General features: G+C 29.8%; 2 protein-coding genes across 2 annotated transcripts; both read right to left on the reverse strand.

The window, feature by feature from the left end:
* Nucleotides 1-2,830: 2,830 nt before the first annotated feature.
* Nucleotides 2,831-7,335, reverse strand: LOC107487159 (probable xyloglucan endotransglucosylase/hydrolase protein 30). Its single transcript, XM_016107760.3, has 4 exons — nucleotides 6,976-7,335; nucleotides 6,795-6,895; nucleotides 6,056-6,264; nucleotides 2,831-3,473 (listed from the first exon to the last, which is right to left on the reverse strand). The coding sequence occupies exons 1-4, from the start codon at nucleotides 7,205-7,207 to the stop codon at nucleotides 2,945-2,947; spliced, it is 1,071 nt and encodes a 356-aa protein (XP_015963246.1). The 5' UTR covers nucleotides 7,208-7,335; the 3' UTR covers nucleotides 2,831-2,944.
* A 6,375-nt stretch (nucleotides 7,336-13,710) lies between these two features.
* LOC107487158 (uncharacterized) lies at nucleotides 13,711-16,625 on the reverse strand. The gene is made up of 2 exons (XM_016107758.3): nucleotides 16,093-16,625; nucleotides 13,711-15,898 (listed from the first exon to the last, which is right to left on the reverse strand). Exons 1-2 carry the CDS (start codon nucleotides 16,497-16,499, stop codon nucleotides 14,197-14,199), a joined length of 2,109 nt encoding a protein of 702 aa, XP_015963244.1. The 5' UTR covers nucleotides 16,500-16,625; the 3' UTR covers nucleotides 13,711-14,196.
* Nucleotides 16,626-18,976: the final 2,351 nt, after the last annotated feature.

Below are 18,976 nucleotides of genomic sequence, written 5' to 3' on the forward strand. Positions count from 1 at the left end.
ATAGTATTTTAATTATTTTTTATAATAAAAATATTGTTGTTAGTTTTATAAAAAGTATTAATTTAGACTAATTTAAAATATAATTTATCGATTTTTTAATTAAATGTTTTATTTTAACAAAAATAATACAATTTAATTAATTACATGTATTAAATTTTAATTATTAAAAATATTAAAAAATATATTTTAAGCATCTTTATCAAATTATTCCCACATGTATTTCGTATGAATGAAAAGTGAATACTGATTATATATATTTTATAACTTAGCATAGCAACTGGTTAAATATTGGGCTGTGGATACTGGTGAGAATATCCGAACCTTTGAGGATCCTTGACTGTCTCCTTCGTATCTTTTAATGATTTCTGACATGCTAAATAGACATGCTATTTCTGAGTTTGTTCCAAGAGTTAAAGATCTAATTACTGAATATAGGAATTGGAATCAGAATCACATTCAAGAATTATTTCCTCAAAATGTTGCAAACAGGATTTTGTCAGTTAAAATTCAGCAGAGTAGAGATAAATTGCAATGGGATTTGAACAAATCCAAGCAATATGATACAATTTCAGGTTACAAAATTGGCTATTTATTTTACCATCCGCCTCTGGAGCTTTGCCCTAATTATATGTAGCAGAAAAAATCGTGGATTGATCTATGAAAGTTGAACTTGTCTCACAAAATTATGCTATTTATCTAGAAAGCTCTCCATGGCCAACTTCCGATGCTTGCTTAGATTCATCACCGCATCCCATCTATATCACCAATATGCCCCTGCTGTCATGAAGCAACGGAAACAGTCACTCATTGTTTGATCGATTGCTCTAGAATTAAAGACGTATGGTCTCAAAGTTATTTTCGTGATTGTATTCCCCCTCAGAGTTCTAACGACTTTTGGACATGGTGGACTGCATCAACAGAGATACTTAACCCGTTGAAAAATGCTGACCGTAATCCTCAATTGCTTGCCATCATTTGCTGGAACTGCTGAAAAGCTCGGAACCAGTTGATTTTTGAAGGTTCTACTTCTATGCCGTCTACTATTCTAGCAAGCTCTGTCAAGTTGTTCTGTAAAATCCAAAGAATTCTCAGTTTAGATCGTCATCTCCATGAGGTAAGCTCTTAGTTGCATTCAATTTAATTTACCATTCTTTTTTCTTTAAAATTTTTCTTCATTTTTCAACTACACACCGTTAGATGAATACCTTCAGTGTAGTATTTTTAAGAAATTCCCACCTTTTATTATACTATCCTACTTTTAGATATCTTTATATTTTATTTTTAATAATTAATAAAATATAACCTGCCATCTTTTTGAAAAAAAAAAAAAACTGGTCAAGCACGCACTAATAATTGGGGAAAAAAAAAGATAAAAACCAGCTGGTTAAGCAAGTAATAATAACATTAGTTGGTACAACGAACCCTATATACTAACTATACTATCGGTATTATTTCACTGCTTTTTTATGAAACTTCCTCGTATATTTTTTCTTTACAGACAAATTTACTTTTAGTACTATATTCATGCTAAGTTATAGATTAACTTCGGATACGTAAATTGATGCAATTATATGGGATAATTTTCTTAATTAATTGACAATAAAATAGTGTATATTCCACTATGCTTTTCCTTATGTTTAAATAACAATTTTACTTATAGCTAGCTGCTAGCTAACTGTATTCTAATAATAATTTAAAAATATGAATTTCATTAATCTAGTTAACAATTAATAACCATATATATAATTTGATATAGTTTGTAGGATATAATATCAAACACCTTTTTTTCATCTTTAAAGTTTTCCGTCTAATAACAATGTATCATCACATCGAGCAGTTATTATTTTGTCAAGTGCTTAATCATAGTTCATTATCCAAATGATGTGTCAAAGCACTATATATAGCTAGCTGGTTAATATAATTAATTAGTATTAGCATATATGTTAGCGACAGGTAGGTTCGATGTCATTTCAGAGCCAAAAACTATTATGACACTAATCACTTTCAAATTTCTATGCCTTACTCTTCTCGGCCAATAGGACGGTTTTTGCATATTCTAATGCTTTTAAAATTAAAGAAAACAACGCACTACTTGCCACTTACTAGCTACTGGATAAAGGAAAAACATTATTCATAATGGTTGATAGATCGTCTAACTTTAATTTTCATTTCTTAATTAATTTAATCATTTAATTTCTCTCTTTCATAGAAATGACCATATGTTATTTTTAGAGTAATAACTAATAACATGTTTATAAATATCATTGATGAACTCACACTTTATATATGATTAACTTTCTACATGTCTCGTTTGAAATTCAGATTTCTGAAATATAGTAATGAATATTTTTATATTGTATATTTATCTTAAATTTAAGTCAATATTAATCAATTTTTATTTTTTTCATTAAAAATATTGTCTCTTAACATCATTCCAATTCTAAATTTTACTATATCTTACCTGTGAAGACTGGAAAGAAAAAAGAACGTAACATCACCTATATTTAATTTTACTCTCCCTAGCTTCTACTAACTAACCCTATAATATAGTCTTTAAAATCAAAAATTGTCGAAGTTAAAGCATAATCTAGTTTTGTATTTAACATACAACCTAAACCACTCTAAATTAATTGATGAATAGAGAAACCAACCACACAAATAATATAATTAGTGACCGTCAATGCAATTCTTGACACACACAAAGCTTGGACTTATTCATTTGTGCACTCATTCATGTAAATATATATTCCACCTACTGCAACAACATACACATATATAATACACTAACATGACACCAAACATATCATAAAAAATAAAAGAAGAAAAAAAATTGACCTAAAAATAATCACTTGGTTTGTTTATTTATGGTTTAAAACAATTATATAGACAAAACCACATATAAAATTATATTGGACACTATTATTTACAACCCAATCATCACTCATCACATATCACCTTGATCGGCATCATCCACCGGAGTTGTAGTCCGGGCCTTCCGCCGAGACTGCCGGCGGTGGCTGCCGCCGAATTTCAACCTTCCAGTCTCCTTAAATCTTTGTTTCTCCGATGGTATAATATCACATTCAGGTAATGGATTAGGGTACCTTAATGTGTCATAACAATAAGAATAGTACATGTAACGCTGCCGGAACCGGCGCATCGCTAGGCGGCGCCTTGGGGTCACGGCAGCATAGTCTTGTGCCTCAAGATCGGCGTGTTGGTCGGAGCAAATGCTTCGGCCGGCCACGGTGGACTCTTCAATAGGGTCAACGGAGCAACCCTTGAGGACTAGGTCTTTAAATTCGGCTACAAAAGGTGCATATTTATAGTTCACTTTGTACTTTCCACCTGAAGTGGCCCAATTTGATGCATCCCAAATTGTTGCATATAATGACATTGGTTTAGATGGGTAATCAGCTCCCATTTCAGCACTTCTTAGCACCTCTCTAATTGGAACTTCATCAATGTAAAATCTGAGATAAATTCATACATAGCCGTTAAAATTATTGTTAAACGTATTTATGCCTAATTTCAAACTAGAAAAAAAGTAAATGTATTTTTCTGTCTAACAATTTGTTAGAAGGATAAAACATCCCTTCATGGCTTGATAATCTCTAATTCAGTGATCAACTATCTAAGTAATTGGTTTAAACGGTTTTGACACATTAATAAATTACTGTTTAAAAATCGAAAAAAAAAATTACTTGTTAAAAAAACTACTTAATATTTTATGTACTATCTCATAACTACATGGTAATATCTAATTAAATGTTAGAATACAAAAATTTGCACTAGTTACATAAAAATTATTGAACTTAAATATTTAAAAAATAAAAAAATAAAAAACTTATTGTTTGGTAGTTGTCACACATAGGCAAATATTCCAATGAAATAAAAAAGAGATATTTGCCAGCTAGTTGTATTGAGTTTCAATTAGGTGGAACTATGGGGACAAGAAGGTTTGGCAAATGGTATAGGAATCTATGAGCTTGCTTTAGTTTGGTTGATAATTAATTTAACTAAATTTTGTTGCCATTGATCATAGAGATTAATTAAAAACATAGTTCACATGCATGCTTCTTTATAGTGGACGAACTAATTCCCTGTTTTCTGATGAATTTTATTTATGCCACACTTTGTAGGTCCAGTTGGATTAAGATCAATAACAACACCGTCCTAATTAATTAACCTGCTTTATGGGTAGTTTAGAGCTTTTAATTGGATAATGAATTAGGCACATACGGTCCACTGAATTTATCAGAGGAGAGAAATTTCAATCAAATTATAGAAGCATAAATAATTAAATTATAACTAATTATATGTAATAATACAGAAATTAATAAATTAGGGAAATAATGCAATTTTGTTCACCCCACAACCCACAATCTCACCGGATATTACTATTAAGCTTTCACATCAAATTAAAGAATCAATTCAAATGATGATGATAATGAGAAGGACCATGATATTTATATGACTTGAAATAAAAGATATAGAGTCTCACATATGTCACATGTGTGATACAGATAAACATAAGGATAAGCACAAATTTATGTGATTAAAAATATAAGAACATTATTATTTTTTGTTTAATCCATTATATATCTTATCATGATCACCATAATAATGGTGAGAAGATAATGAGAATAATATAATTATGAAAAGAAAAAATTTCAAGTTGCAATGTGGGCCATAATGCACTTGTCCAAACTGGAAATTATATCATTCAATTCCAAACCATCCTTTTAGCAACGAAAACTATATGCCTTCAAATTTAGAAAAACGATTCATCATTGATCATACATACACAAACACATCACGTTAAAGTTTAATACTATATTCCATAAATACACATTCCAGAAAAGACTTTCCAAGCATGAGGCAAATACAAAGGCACAAAAAGGGAAGACATCATTGGAAATACCAGATAGCAAAGTGCACGATATCATCGATACATCACTATTTTAATATTTATTCTTAACCTTAAGATTATGGGTACTATTTTGTATTTCTCACTGCTTTGAATTTTGACAGTTTGTAATGTGTGTAAGTAAATCTTGCAAATAATTAGCACGTTTATTCTTCATGGACCAATTTTGAATTACATTAGACCACTACTACACAAGAATTCCCTTAATATTGGGGATGTAAAGTTTTGTATATGATTGTTAATTAATCTTCATGTGGTTTATTAACAATATCATATGATAATAAGCTCTAAATCATATTAATTAGGATAAGACGGCATGAATTCAACTATAAAATTTAGCTCATAAAAAGCGTATATAAATTCTAATCTTCAGGCAATGCAAAGCTATAACCTCTGTACTTATTTTTGTGGAAAATATATCAGGATCAACGTTAAACACTCATGTACAGTTATTTTTATGTAGGCTTAGTAATTAAGAATGATTAGATAATAATTTAGTTAAATTTATCAAATTATTTAATAATTTTTAAATATCAACTTCATATAAAAATAATTACATATAAATTTTTGTCATATATTATATCCATTCATAGTCTGTATTTCACAAATTAAATATTGGTTGCTTTAACATTTTTTATTTAAATTTATGAGTTTATTTTAATACATTAACACTATAAAAGGTAAATTACGTTATTAGATGCACTTTTAAAAGTCTAAAACTGTTTTACCTTTGTAAAAATTAAATTCTAAATTTATATATTAGGTGAAACAAAAATATTATTTATAAATTAAAATTAATCACTAAAACCATTTATTAATATATCGGTAGAAATTTAGGTATAATTGACTTTACGTGAAGTTGATAACTGAGAATTATTAGATAATTTAATTGATTTGATCAAATTTTTATTAAATGACTGTCATCTATTAACTTCATATGAAGTCGACTACACCTAAAATTTCACCTAATATATCTGTATATAAATATATATATGATTTAATTTATTTTTAATAAATATTTATATTTTAAAATATATTTTATATTTTAACTAATTTTGGTGGTTAATTTTAGTTTACAATTAGCATAGTCGTAGATGAAAAATTAAAAGTAATTAGAAGACTTACACAACATTCTTGGCAGTCCAAAGGATGCTGTATCTATGGTATTCCTTTGTAGGATCAAACCACAGGCGATACCTCTCCTCACGGCCACGGTGTGTGCTTCCGTTGCCGTACAAGTTGGTCTGAAACCGCCACGGTTTTCCCGCTAAGTTACCAAGGAATTCAAAGTCCAACTCATCGTGTGTCTTCTCGAACACATCACCATTTGATGTCTACCAAAATTTAAAAAAAATATATTGAAGTAAAAAATAATAAAATCAAAATCTACAATAATCAATTCATCATCATGAGTATGTAGAAGTAATCATGAAACCTAATTAAAGTTTCATAAGTGAACACAGTATTGTTGAAGAGTGCAAAAATCTTAAATTGTACGTACCTATCTTCAATAATAATCTTCAATTGACTTTTCACTCATTGTCAGCAATTTTTAAATATCTTTTAATCGAATTAATTAAAGCAGTAAAGTTTGACTAATATTTAATTAGTTGCGCGTTTTACTGATCCCAACGGAATAATTCAAAACAAAAAAGTAAAAATTGAAACAAGGAAGGAAAGAATCCATGCATGATGAGAAAACGAAAAAAGTTTGGGATTTACACGGAATAATCAATTCATTTCCATAAAGAAATTAAAGGAATAAGCGCAGTTCAACCGAGATTGATGGATGCTAATGCTATAATTTCAATTTATATATTATTTCATAGAAGAATCAAATAAAATAATTGTTTTAGTGACTTACATAAAAAGCGACGCAAATTCCAGCTGTATAATTTGAAGGCAACTTGATGTTAGCGCTGAAGAATCCATATTTGTACATACTCGATGATATGAAGCCAGAACCTGCTCAATTTTACGGAATTGTGAAAATTATAGATTTGGAGAGATGAAAAGAAGAAGAAAATAGAGAGAATTGAATTTACCGGTGAAGCGATCGAGGAGGAGGTTAACGCCGTTGCCGTCATCGGAGCGAACGACGTTGCTATCTCCGAAGAGAGGAGAATAGCCATCGTTGAAGGGGATGGTAGCTAGGTCAAAAGCTGCGTGTGATGAGAAGAAGAAGAAGACGAAGAGAAAGAGTGAAAAGAGAAAATTATGATTACGATGAGTTTTGGGTATTATTTCCCCAAAACGACGTAAAGTATTATGATCCATATATTATTATGTGTACTAATATTATTTAATTTAATAAATATTAGTATTAGTAGTATTATTGTTATGGTGCAGTGGTGTGTGTGTTTTTCTCTGTCATGGAATGGAAAATTGGAAACCTCAGTTTTGTGAGTTCTACACTGTATATTTATATACACAAGACCGTGATGGAAGGAGGGGGCAAGAGAGAGAAGATTGGTATTCGTCTTTTTTGGCTGCTCATCATATGCCATTGCTTTTGGATTTTTATTATTTCTTTTATCTTCCTTTTTTTGACGTCCTGGTGTAATTAATTAGTTTTGGATGCCACTTTCATTATTCCTTTATTTAATTACGTCTATATTTTCTTTTGTAATTAATTAAAAATCGTCAATAAATTATAATTCAAATGATATAATTTTTTCACACTCATCTAAAAGATTGTGGATTCGATTCTCCCTATCTTTAATAAAAAATAAAACATAGTCGCTTAGATTGATAATATAAATAAATTTGAATTGGTTAAGTTATTAGTTCATTTGTCTTTACTCTTTACAAAACACGAAATGTGAGTTTTTTGTCCCAACAAAACTAATTCATCGTAGATGCATTAGAATTTAAATTCTTACCGACTATATGTTTAATCAAATAAGTGAGCTAATTATTTAAATAATTAAATTTAATTTGTAAAGATTATTTTTAATAAAATAATATTTATTATTTTAAAAGAAAAAAATTTGTTCAATTGTTTATAAAACTTTTAAGATATTGAATCATTACAATAAGTCAAATATTTTTATGTACAACTTAAAAATAATTTTTTGGATGAATAATTATCTAAAATATTAATTTTTTAAAACTTTCTATATTTTTCTTTAACAAAATACCATTTATATGCTATATATTTTTGGCATTTTCTGGATATTGAATAATTACATTAAGTTAAATATTTTTAGGTACAACATAAAAACTAACTTCTTTCGATGAATAATTATCTAAAAAGATTAATTTTACAACTTTTTTTAGGTACAACCTTTTTAACGACAATACCATTTATATTTTATACACACGTTAAATATTTCTGGCACTTTTAGGATATTGAATGATCACATAAAGTTAAATATTTTTATGTGCACCGTAAAAACTAACTTCTTTCAATGAATAATTAAGTAAAAAGATTAATTTTACAATTTTTTTTCTATACTTTTTAACGAAAATACCATTTATACGCACGCTAAATATTTCTGGCACTTTTAGGATATTGAGTGATGACATTAAGGTAAATATTTTTAGGTACAACGTAAAAACTAACTCTTTCGATGAATAATTACCTAAAATGATTGATTTTATAACCTTTTTTTTATATTATTTTCTTTAACGAAAGTATATATCATTTATATGCTAAATATTTTTGGCACTCTTATTAGGATATTCAATAATCACATCAAGTCAACTACTTTTATATACAAAGTAAAAGATAATTTTTTTTCGATGAATAATTATCTAAAGATATTAATTTGAGAACCTTTTTCTATATTTTCTTTAATAAGAATTCCATTTATACTTAAATATTATTCATACTTGTAATAATAATAATAATTAGTTAGTTGTGTTTTTAAATTATATTTTAATTGGTAAAATTAAAAAGAAAATACTTGTTAACTATTAAAAACACTGTTGTGAACGCCAATAACTAATAAATATTTTTATATTAAAAATCATTTGTCACCAAAAAGAAAATATTAAAATCATTTTCTTCATCTGCACGAAATTGCCCTTTGTTTTGTAGCGTTATTACGAGGCATGCCCCTGTGTGAGGAAGAACTATGCAGAGTGGTGGTTAAATTTTGTATTTTTTGTTTTGTTTTTTTTTTGGGGGTTAAGAAGAGAATATGTGCTTATCGTTAGGTTGTTGCTATCATTGTTGGATTGAATAATTTATTTATTTGTTTTAGGGTAAGATGCTATTTCATGAACCTGCTAAATTATGTTGGGGTGGTGACCAAGAATGATAAGGACCATTCAATAATTTGTATTGTACATTATGTTGAGTATCATGCCAAAAGTGAGGTTTCATTTGCAAGTTTGAATTAATTAAAATAATCATACATCATCTTCATGAAAACCTAATTATATCAATATTCGTCAATATTTTTTTATTTTTCATTTTAATTTGTATATATATTTAAAATTTAATTTTGATGCATTATTGATATAAAATCATTTTATACATATATTTAAATACATAACGTCGTATTAATAAATTAAAAATAATTATTTTTTATATTAATCGTATGAATAATTATCAAAAAAAATTAATTATATAAATATAACTGTAAAAAATATTTTAGATGGTGAATATATCAAAATTATTATCATATATTTATATGAGAAAATAATTATTAAACTTTCTAACAAATTAAAAGAAAAATTCTCTAGTGGAGGGCGGTAGTGGGCCCCATTTTACTTCACACGTGTACAACAAAGTGTCGTGGCCTCTCATCTTTCTTAATAATTAAGATTAAGATAATAAGTAAGATTATTATATCTTGCCACCTAAGGTTTCTAATGCATGATTTGTCAAACTATGAGCCAATGAGTTGTTTTTCGTCAAGGTCGTCACTTGTGTATATATAAAATTTGATTAAAATTAAGAACCATATTGTAACATCATTATCATTATTAGTTATTAGTTATTATTACAAATATATAAAGTCAATTATATTATGATAAAAAGAAAACCAACTGATAATATGGTTATATTTCTTTCGTGAATTGGGAACTAGAGAATAATATTCATTAGATACCAAGCTTGTGACTCTGATGAGATGAATATTGGACAACTCAGACTCAAAAGTTCGACCAAATTAAAGGAGGAGGAGTTGGAGAATATGAAATATGACAATTATTATTTTGGAGTATGAAGGGGTGGGCATAGAATAAGGAAGAATACGGTAAAACTATTGGTTTTTCATGGGCATTATCGTCCATTTAAAAGGTGTATGTAGCCGAAGCCAACAGTGAGAAATGAGATAGAGTGCGTGTGTGAACACGTATCGGCCGTAATTTGCATGGAAAGGCAGTAGTGCGAGGGGTACTTTGGGAATGTGTGCAGAAAAAAATATAAAAAAATCTAAAATTCTTTAAAATCTAAAACTTTATATTTAATTAAAAAAATTTAAAATTCAAAGTCAATAAAAAATTAAAAATTTATTTGTATCAAATAGGGACGGAATTAGATAAAATATTAAAAAGAGACAAAAAATATTTACACAATAAAATAAGACTAAAATAAAATTAAAAAAAAAACTAAATTAAAATTTATATATAATTTATACGTAAAAATTAAAATTAGGGAGACCATTATCTCCCTTTTCTTATATCTGGCTCCACCTCTGATATTAAACTTATTTGACAATTTATATATTGATTGAAATTAACTACTATACTATTTTTTATTTTATTTTAATCTTTTGTTATATAAAATTTCTTTTAATATATAAAATATTTTTTTGTTAACTAATTATTTAGACTCTAAATAATTTACTACAAAAATATATAAATGTATGATAATTTTTTTGTTTATATAAATATTAAGCAAAAAATTGCTAAAATTATAAAATAATTAAAAAAATCAAACGAATTGATCCGTTTAACTCATTAACTCAAACGAGTTAAATCAAGTTAATATTTTTTTGACTAATTTAAAATATGAATTAAATTATTTTTCTAATTTTGACTGGTCGCTCCCAAGTCATAACGAGCAGGTTCAAACTCGGTGCACCGTTTGACACTTCTAAGTTACAATAATGAAAAGTCCGTGAATAAAGAATAGAGAAAAGTTGTAAAGAATTGAGAGTTGAGGGCAGAATGGTTCATTCACTATTTGCGGCCGAAAGTCCGTCAATAAATCACAATTCCAATATCAAAATTTCACAAAGGCCAAAGTTGATTATAACATTTTAAACTTAAGAACTTTGCTGGATTAACAAAATGATTTATTTCTATTTTTTTTTTACTAATTAACGTACTCATTAATTCTGCCATTTAACTTTTTATAAATGAAAATGGAATGGATAGGGTTTGCAACAAATGAATCAAGTATACACGTCATTATAAGTCATATCTATTATGATGTTCTTATTATAGGCATAGTGTAGGTGTTATCTTAGCTTAGCTTGTGAATAAAGAAAACTAAAATTGAATTCCAAAACCATTGTTTCATTCATAATAACCAATGCAATTCCTTCTTCAATCTCATCCTTGGTTAGCTTATGCCATCAATGGACCCACTTTCAATCATAGTTTCTATAGCATGCTCTACTCTACAGAAGTGGACAATTCTCTGCCACTTATTCATTAAGAGTAACACTCACAATTAACAATTAATTAGCCATAACTAACTTATTTGAATATGGATGCATGCCAGCTTATATGACAGAGGCTTCTTGATTACAAAAGTTAAGAGGGCAATATTATTCAGATAATAAAGTTGATGTGAAAACAACCCATGCAATAATTAGAATCCACATACATAATAATTAAAAAAAATTCTAGAATAATGTATTCATTTGTCAACAAGTATAAAATACATAATAGTATTGTACCAAAGTTTAATTATGATACTATGCAGATTTGTTAGACATTTTGTTAAGTAATGGCCAACCTGCTCCCATTAGGATATGAAGCGTCACCCAAGTCAAATATAAAGATACAAGAAAGCATATAGTTTGAGAAATTTTGGCTTGTGAAGGGGTAACATGCATGAATCAATTATTGAATTTAATGACACCTAGAATTGGAGCAAGTACAAAGCTTGAAGGGTTAGCTTGTGAACCACTCTAAACCTATTATGTCACTTTGTTTGAAAAATATATATACAAAGTCTAGCTACCCCACACCAACTAAGTCGGGGCATAATATATACATATTATTTCGGTGAAAGTTTGTTCTTATTATTATTATTGGTAGTATATATTATATAACTCTTAAAAGGTGTGACACTATAGCCTTAAGCCCTGAAGATATGGCTAAGAATATGATTCGTTTATTTGATTAAGGAAAGGTTCATGATTACTTTGAAAAGAAAATAGAATTATACTGATGGTATGTGCATTGAAAATGTTATATACAAATGTAACATCTCTTACATATCCCTCTTTGACATACAATAAATTACCTTCCAAAGAAGAAGAACAATTCATGTCTTCACTTCTGTCCAGTAACACAATTTTGCCTTCAGTCCAGTACAATTGTGCTTAAGTGCATTGCAATACTGATCTGCAGAATAAGCTTTAACACATTGCATAGGAGCATTAGATAAACAAGAAGATGTGCAGATGAGGCAAATAAACAAGAAGCAAGACATATACCTTTACAATACTAGCCAGTAGTTGCAGTAAACCTGAATGATGTGCAGATGAGGCAAATAAACAAGAAGCAAGACATATACTTTTACATGGATTCCGTTGGTGACAATTTTAACACTGATATTATATTAGGGGCAAAAGAAAACTTAGAATTTTGAGCTGGTAGGAAGTCTTTATCATTACAAGTTTAACAACACAACATATCTTCTAACAGATTGGTGTAAATAAAATAGACACCAGTCTTTCAGATTTACAGTCATCATAATATCAAGTTGTTCAGGGAAATATATAATATGCATAAGCAATGAAGGCAATATTAGTAAATTGATTTTGTGTGAAAACCAGATACAGCAACCATGTGCTAAATATAAAGTGTGATCTAGACACGAGATTCAGAAGCAGTTACTGTTGTTAACTGATGTGTGAAGTATGAAGAATGAACAACAAATTTTCAAGAATATGAATAATACATAAAGTACTAAGTATCATGTTAATTGAGAATGATTTAAAAAAATGAGTTAGACTACACACATGCTCTGCTATTTATGGCTAACAAAAAAAATATAGTCATCTAAGATAATAGAAACTAATTTCTTGCCTAATAATCAGTAAATGATGCTATTCTAATCAAGATAAACTGATAAACACATTTGATTACATATTTTTACCAGAAACACTTAACAGTTGCACAAATGTTAATAATCTAGCACTCTCAAACCGAAGCTATTGATTTCAACGTGCCTCTATATCGATCATTGTATTGTGGTCTGTTTGAACAGACTATTGAAAATTGATGCAGATTTAGCAAGTGAACATATGACACAAACCGGGTTGACTGTGGATTCTTATGCACAGTTTCATAAAAACATTTCAAAAAGCACACCAACCATGATTTGAACAAAATTAGATAGCATCAAGTTTTTAATAGCAATTAAGCTGCTCATGCTCTCATCAGTTACCACTAAGGCACTAAACTGATACGAAAAGGTAAAATCAGAGACACTTGGATTTTGATATACTACAAATGAGAGAATTCATTTGATTACAGAAGAGAACAGAACAGACAGAATAGAAGCTAAATGCATCAGCTTTTGTTTAAAACCACATGTTCTTTCAAGAGAACTGCAGATAAGTAAAATCTGGTTAGTCATCCAAATTTTCTACACATGAAGGACTTCCATCTTACTTGCTCTTGCTTAATGAAGCTTTTTCCACTAGGTCGGGTTGGTTGCATAGATTTAAAGATGTCATTGCATTGTTTCCATGCATTCGGATGCAACAAAGTTTTACATTGGCCAAGGCAGATATTGATGCGTTAAAACTTTCGACCACTATCTTGTCAGTGGAGACTGTATAAACTATTAGAAGGGCCTCACCATAACTAGTAGTAAAAACAGACAAAATGAACAGTTAATCAAGTATATGAACAGAGAATCTGCAAATCTAACTAATTCAGGCTATACAAGGCAGCTAGTTTTCCTAAGATATTTTCTACTTTTTCCTTTTTGGAAAAAATGATTCCTAATATCATTATGTAATCCACCACAAGAATACATGAAGTAACTGAAGTAGGACCAACAATTAAGCTGCTAGAGTCCTTCAGTTGAAAATTTAGAACTACATAACCAAAAAGGTTTATTCACCTCAATTATCTATGCCACCTATAGTAAGTAAATCCGAGGGAAGTGAAGCAGGATCAAGTTCCCAACAATCTTTCAAAAGTTCAGGAGTATCGTTACAAGATAATTTTCGAGCAGGAATCTGATGAGAAATTAACCACAGGTCATCCTTTCCAAGAAATCTAATAGCATGACTTCCCCTCTCTTGTCTCTTAAATACAGTCTTGTAACCATCAACCTTCTCAAGATATGCCATGCTCAGACCAGAGATTTCACTGTAACTTGTTAAGAATACAACAATGTCATAGCATCTCTTACCCTTGGCTGCAAAATTTTGTTCATCTGCATCAAGAGTTGCCTTACCATAAAGTGCCCATACTGAGCCCTTCTTTGGATAAACTTGGTAGACCTCGCGTGCTGCTCGATCACAGTCCACAACATGAGAAAATACATTTACTGAATTTATGGAAGCCTTCTGGGTAATTTTAAATCTTCCACAAGGCATGTGAAACCCCATTTTCTCACAACTAATAATCTTTTCAACCCCATTGTTTTGTAGATCAAACCAACTTATACTCACTTGAAAAGGGTTTGCTGAAAAAACTTCATCAATCAAGGCATAATGCCTTGGCATTCCATCAATATCATCATATACAGCCCACATTTGACCTTTCCTAAAGCTTCTATGAGTTCTATCTTTGTCAAAATCATAAAAATCCGAATCCACCACTGTGAAAGTCTCCAAGTCCCTTCCACCAGAATCACCGTGCTTCTCAGGTCTCACTTCCTTTTTCTTCAGAGAGTCCTCTTTCATCCCCTTGACTAATGGCTTCACACTCTTCTTCATACTCCTACATTCCCCAGCCTCTAAATCCTTGTTATTTTTCAACTCACCAAGTCTTTCCCGCCGCTCGCTCCTCCTCTCTGTTTCATGATCTTCTCCATTTTCTTTTAGTTTCAACTTCATCTTCTGCCGAGCTGTTCGCTTTACTTCAGACTGAAACTCAGCCAATGTCATCATTTCCTCCCCAGTTTTGACCCTCTTGGGTTTTGAAGTGTCCAACACCTCCCCACGCTTCCTCTTTCTCAAATCCCCAATTCTCAAGCTTCCTCCAATACCCTCTCTTTCACTCTCCAAGACCTTATTTCCCACTTCGTTACTCTCAACTCCACCCGTCAAACACCTGCTCTTCATCAAGCCTCCACCTTTTTCAATACCTACTTTCCCTTTAGTCCGCGTTCTCAAATCCCCACTTCTCAAGCTTCCCGCAACACCCTCTCCTTTGCTCTCAGAATCCTCATTTCTCACTTTACCACCCTCACTTCCACCCTTCAAACCCTGGCTCCTCCTCAAGCCTCCATCTTTTTCAACGCCCATTTTCCCTTTCACACTCTTGGCTTTTCTCCTCGACACAAAATCCCCCAATCTCTCATCATCATCCACCACCTCTTTTGATTTCAATTTCCCAACGCTACCCTTCCTAGCTCTCTCTGCCTCTTCTTCCTCCTCCTCCTCCTTCTCCTCCTCCTCTTCTTCAGACCCATCATCGTCACTACCCACCTCCACAGCCTTAAAACTCTTCCTGCAAGAGGGGCATACCAGATTATGTCCCAGGTACTTCCTCTCAAACTGGTGCAAGAGCCTGCAAGTGGAGCATGCAGTCCAAAATGTATCCCTGTCCTCTTCACCAACATTCTCCTTCTCCTTCTCATCCAGAATCCTCAACCTGCATTAAACTTGACAATATCAATAAAGCTAGTAATCCATACATCACTAACAATTTAGCATACACTTCACATATACAAGAAAACAAGAGCACCATAGTGTCCATGCTCCCTATTTACAAAAGCACAACCATCCAACAGAATCTAACTAACTAAACAAACTCCTAACCAACTATTATCAAGTACTGTGCATAACCTGAGCTTGACATCGTAGTCCCTCTTCCATGCCCTGTCGGAGAGCAATCGGAAGGCCTCGGCGACGAGCTTGAATGCCTCATCAGATGCCACGTAGGGGCTCTTGTCGGGGTGGAGTAGGAGCGCCAGCTGTTTGTAGCGCTTGCGGAGGACGGAGGCGGGGGCGAAGGGCTCAACACCGAGGACGGCGTACCAGTCAGGGAAAGGGGAGTTCTTAGAGGCGGCGGCGCGGAGAACGGTGAGGGCGGCGAGGGTCTCGGTGACGCCGGGAAGATTTGGGGCGAGGCGGTGGGCGCGCTTGGCGTAGTTGAAGGCGGCGTTGAGGTCTGTGGAGGAAGCGAAGTTGGAGTCCGCCAGGGACTTGAGGCGTAGAGCTTCTTGCTCGTCTTGTTTTGTGGGTGCCGCCATTGGAAGTTTGGAATTTGACGAAACGGTGTCGTTTTGGATATATTGGGAAACTTGAAAGTTGAAACGGTGTCTCGGCCTGAGTGTCAGGGGATGCTTACCGCTGCACCCTGCAAACCCTTCAACAGCTCAACCCCATCAGCTATTGAGCTTTCTGCTATTCAGTTTTCACAATTTTTAAAATAATTTCAAAATCGAAAGACTTCGTAAAATGACGAAAAAAATAATTTGTTGGGTTGTGAAATCTTACAAAATTTTAATTATTCTATTAATTTTGACTAAATTTATAATTAAGTTTATATTTTTTTAATTAAATTTTTGTATTATTTTTTATTTTATAATTAACAATTTACGAAAAAATATTATTAATTTTAATATTTTTTATTTTGACAAACACTTAACTATAAAATTAAAGATAATATAAAGATTTAATTTAAAAAATAAAAAAATTTAATTATAAATTTGATAAAATTGTTAAAATAAATAAACCTCTAAAAAAATAAGATTGTTGATAATTTTTAGAAATACGAAGGTAAATAGAATGAAAAATTGTAATTTTTTTAAACAAAATTTAAGAAACAAAATCATTGGAGATGGATTACAATTTTTTTTAATTTTAAAAAAGTGAATTCATCTTTTTTTTCTTTTACTTTTCATAAAGCAAATTTGCCATACACAAATTGCCTTTGTTATTATATTTTGATTTTTTAAAACTAAAATACATGAAAATGAATTTTAAATACTATTTCAATAAATAAATATATTATGTTATTTTTTCTAAATACTATTTTAAATACTATTTCTAAATACTATTTCAGTAAATAAATATATTAAGTTGAAAAGGTCACAATTTTCTAGATCACCTACTTTTTTATAGGGTTTTATCACTTGTTGAGCTATAATTATGTCAAAAATAATAAGCATCAACCGATATAATCATCGTTTTTAAGTAAAAAAAAAATTCGTACCATGTATACTTATATTTATTAATATTAAGTTCTTTAATTCGGACAAAAAATTCGCATAAATTGTTAGAATATAATATTAAATAATATTAATTGATCTTAATTATATTCTAACATAAATGAATGTCTATAAAAATTAGGTTATCACATTCAAAGTAACTACATTTTTTCTATTAATTTTATACGTATACGTATTTATATATACACTTATCACAATCTTCTTAAAATATTGTTAGTTGTTAGAAATTCTACTAGTAAATGTATTTTTATAAGGGTGATGATGACTATTAAATGTATCTTCTTATATAGATGAAGCATTTTTGACATAATTGTAAATGAGATACCTAATGTATCTATCTCCTTATAATTGTAATTAAAATAGTTAATATTACGTAAATTGATAATTAATTTATTTATTTATTAAAAAAATTCCCAAAATATACACTCACCTATTAAGTTACAACTTAAAATTGTTTTACAATATAACAGTTTATGTAAGTTATCCAATATTAATAAAACATAGAAATGAAAACAATAATTATTTTCCCTGACTATATATATATATATATAACAACAACAAAATATTGTCTCATTAACTGAGATCGACTACATAAATCAAACAATGTCATTATGCTTTGTCATGTATTATATTTATAGAGAGATCATTTACACTTATTTGACCATTTGTCTTTCTTTGTCTTTTACCTATTGTCTATCTTCCATCTTATCTACTCTCCGACTAAGTGTTCTGTCGGTCTTCTTCTCACATGTCCAAACTATTTGAGACGCGATTCAACCATTTTTTTCATAATGGGTGTTACTCCAACTCTCTCCCTTGTATCTTCGTTCCTTATTTTATCCAATCACGTATGACCACTCATCTATCTCAATATATTTAATTGTTATGCATTTTAAGTGTAAAAAGTTTATATTGATAATCAATTAGGTGTTGAGATGTAAGTAAAGATAACTATTTTTAAGATATCTATTATATGTAGTGAAAATATAAGAAAAAATTGGTGTATAATTTTTCTATTTAAAAAGTATTTTTTATTGTATATAATTTATAAAAAAATGTATAGGTAAACAAGGAAAATATTAAATAATGTGAATAATGGATATATCAGATGTTCATTTCATTAGGTGTGTGGATAGTTGTTCTAATATTAAGATTTAGGTGAATAATTTAGAAATGTAGTGTATTTTGATTTAATTAGTAGTTATTCATATTGTTCAAGAAAATTATTGATTAACTAGCATAACCCTTTATAAAAAATATATTTTTCATATTTTGAAGATTTAAAAATACAAAACCTTTTAGTTAAAATATTATATATTTATCATCTTTATTAAACCTATATCTGTAATTATTTTACATGTTTTATTTATAAAAATGAATTAATAAATACACTTATGCCTATTAATGCACTAATAATTATTAAAATTATTATTTTTTATTTACGTGAGAAGGCTTAATACATTTAGATAGTAATGTACACTCTTTTACATATATGA

Source organism: Arachis duranensis, chromosome 5 (genome assembly GCF_000817695.3).
Source record: "Arachis duranensis cultivar V14167 chromosome 5, aradu.V14167.gnm2.J7QH, whole genome shotgun sequence".
Classification (NCBI taxonomy): domain Eukaryota; kingdom Viridiplantae; phylum Streptophyta; class Magnoliopsida; order Fabales; family Fabaceae; genus Arachis; species Arachis duranensis.